This window comes from Alosa sapidissima, chromosome 21, assembly GCF_018492685.1.
Source record: "Alosa sapidissima isolate fAloSap1 chromosome 21, fAloSap1.pri, whole genome shotgun sequence".
Taxonomy (NCBI): Eukaryota; Metazoa; Chordata; class Actinopteri; order Clupeiformes; family Clupeidae; genus Alosa; species Alosa sapidissima.
The window spans coordinates 10,935,279-10,937,778 of NC_055977.1; the positions used below are offsets into that span (position 1 = coordinate 10,935,279).

Genomic DNA, 2,500 nt, shown 5'->3' on the forward strand with positions numbered 1-2,500 from the left:
AGCTCCTTCTGGAAGGCCTGTTACCATGGCAACCACAAATCATCAGGAAATGAACCTCCAGAGCTGCACTACAGACCTCTCTCATCTCCATTTCAGAGGTTGCTAAAAGCTCGGCATAAAATGTCCGTAGGACCCTCTATTCTAAAAAATCGCACACCTTATTATTGTGCTAATCTACTACTAACTACTACTATTGATCTTGACAGGATACAATTGCTCACATGATTTTAGGTCCTTTGTGTATGTCTGAGGTTGGTAATGGATTGATATTGTGCATTGTACAGTTTAAGTTTATGTTCCACGTAGAAAAACACTCATCTTTCATCTACATCAACTCTTTAGCAACTCCCAGCAGATACACTGGGGACTTTGTCTCTTTCTCACGTACCTTGTGCGAGTCCATGAGATTGGTGACCAGGTCCAGGTCTCCGTGCACAAATAGGTCCTCACTGAGCTGCGGCTCAACCCGATAGAGCCAGTCCACTAGCGCCTGCAGAGCCTCTGCGAACTGACCTGAGAACAGCAGCGCCTCCTCCAGCTTGTGCTGCCTGATGGTGGCAGAAACAGACCGAGAAATGGCATTAAGTGATTGAGTGCGATCTAATCTAACCCCTGGTATTAAGTGATTGAGTGTGATCTAATCTAAACCCCTTCACACTGCAAGCCTTTTTCATTACACGAGGTCATATTACGTTATTTATTGCACACAGTCATAACACAAGCACAGTAAGGAGCCTTAATAACCACAGCTTGCTCATTAGACATTAACTGTAACGAGAAGAATCATGGGATATTAATCATTTCATTTTGCTACTGCAGCACTAGAGGGCATCCTTGCTGGGAGTGTCCCATCCTTAGGCGAGGATCACATTAGCCAGCGGCAAGCGGCAGGTTTTCTATTGTTCTCTCTATGGTTCGGCAGCGGAACGGTGGCAATGCTGGCGTAACGCTAGCGTTGAACAAGCTGAGCGTTGAACTTGGTTGAACTTTCAAAGCGCAACGCGAGCGTATTCAATTGACAAACCGTTTGTGTTGCTTAGGAATAAAACTTATTATGGTCTGAGCGTTGTGTTTAGTTTGCCGCTGCCGCTTGCCGCTGGGTTGATGTGATCCCCGCCTTATAGTCTCATATCATCCTCACAAACACACTAGCCAGCTGACCCCTGGGGATGCTGGCCGGCCGTGTGCCACTGTGCTGTGCTCACCTCTCCACACTCTTGCCACAGACGGTGTCCCACTTGTCCCGCACCTCCCCGAGCAGGTGGTCCAGCTTCTGGGTGTCGTCGGCGAGGGAGGCCTTGTCACGCATGGCCCTGCCCGAGCGCACCGTGGTGTCGTACACCGGCTGCTTGGAGCCCAGAGCCTTCTGGAACTCCTGCAGAGTTAAACAAGCAAAGGACAGGGGGTGAGACATGCTGAGAAGGACTTCTCTAAAGGTATTTTTATAATGTGACAACTGAATAATTTAATTGTATTACAGGAAGTAGACAACACTGAGAAAGATAGACCAAATGATAGACAAAAAGAGAGATAGAGTGAGAGTGAGAGGAAAGGACTACGTGATTGGGTGAGAGAGATGCTCTCTTTAAGATATGTGGGCCACTCCACCTTGTGCTTGGCCAGCTGCACTTTGATCTTGTCGGGCTCGTTGGAGATCTCCAGCTCGGAGTCCAGCCTGCTCTCTGCCTCCTCCAGCCAGTCCGACAGCTTCCTCCAGGCCTCATGGAACTAAGCAGCGCACACACACACACACACACACACACACACACACACACACACACACACACACACACACACACAGAAATCAGCCCATCACCACCATTACCACAGGCACATTGCTTATTTTAGAATGTCTCTTCTGCATTTAACCTCATTTCATTACATTGTTCTTTCCACTAAACATTGGACTAAGTGTGCTTTGTAGTTAAATAAAAATAGCCTACTCCGACTTCAAGAGCTGTACCACTCTCAACCTCACACTGATTCATCTTTTTCTGTGACCAAGATTAATATAGCTTATACTGTCCTGTCAATGTGATTTAATCAGTTACTACCACAAAATAAACTTAGTTACCACACAAATAAAACATGAGCTCTTCAAGCCAAGACTTAAATCAAATGCAATTATTTTATACTCGTTAACTGAAATTGTTTTCGGGCAACCATCAGTTAGCAATGACATCTCTACAAACATTTCTCCATCAGCCCAAGTTATGTCACCACTTCAGAAGTGTCCCCTCCCCTACCTGTTTGGCCCTCTTGCGGGCCTCGTCCAGGTGTCGGCCCCGGTCCAGCGACCGCTGCACCAGCTTGTCCCAGCGGGCCTGCACGCTCAGGAGGAGGTTCTTGATCAGAACCACGTCCTGCTTCAGGCTGGCGAAACGAAGCTGAGAGCCGGCTTTCTCCAGGGCCAGAACCCGCTCACGATGGGTGTTCACCTCATTCACAAACACCTGAGAGAGGAGGACAGAGACAGAGGCACGTCAGGGTTAACATACAG

At 47.8% G+C, this 2,500-nt stretch overlaps 1 protein-coding gene across 1 annotated transcript in view; it reads right to left on the bottom strand.

The window, feature by feature from the left end:
• The window catches only part of macf1a (microtubule actin crosslinking factor 1a), a 190,573-nt gene that overhangs the window by 14,226 nt on the left and 173,847 nt on the right, over positions 1 to 2,500 (bottom strand). Inside the window, 5 exon segments of the mRNA XM_042077105.1 lie at positions 1 to 17; positions 389 to 548; positions 1,206 to 1,375; positions 1,609 to 1,728; positions 2,247 to 2,453. The exon segment at positions 1 to 17 is cut by the window's left edge and continues 178 nt beyond it. Of these exon segments, the coding sequence (XP_041933039.1) occupies positions 1 to 17; positions 389 to 548; positions 1,206 to 1,375; positions 1,609 to 1,728; positions 2,247 to 2,453 (674 nt within the window).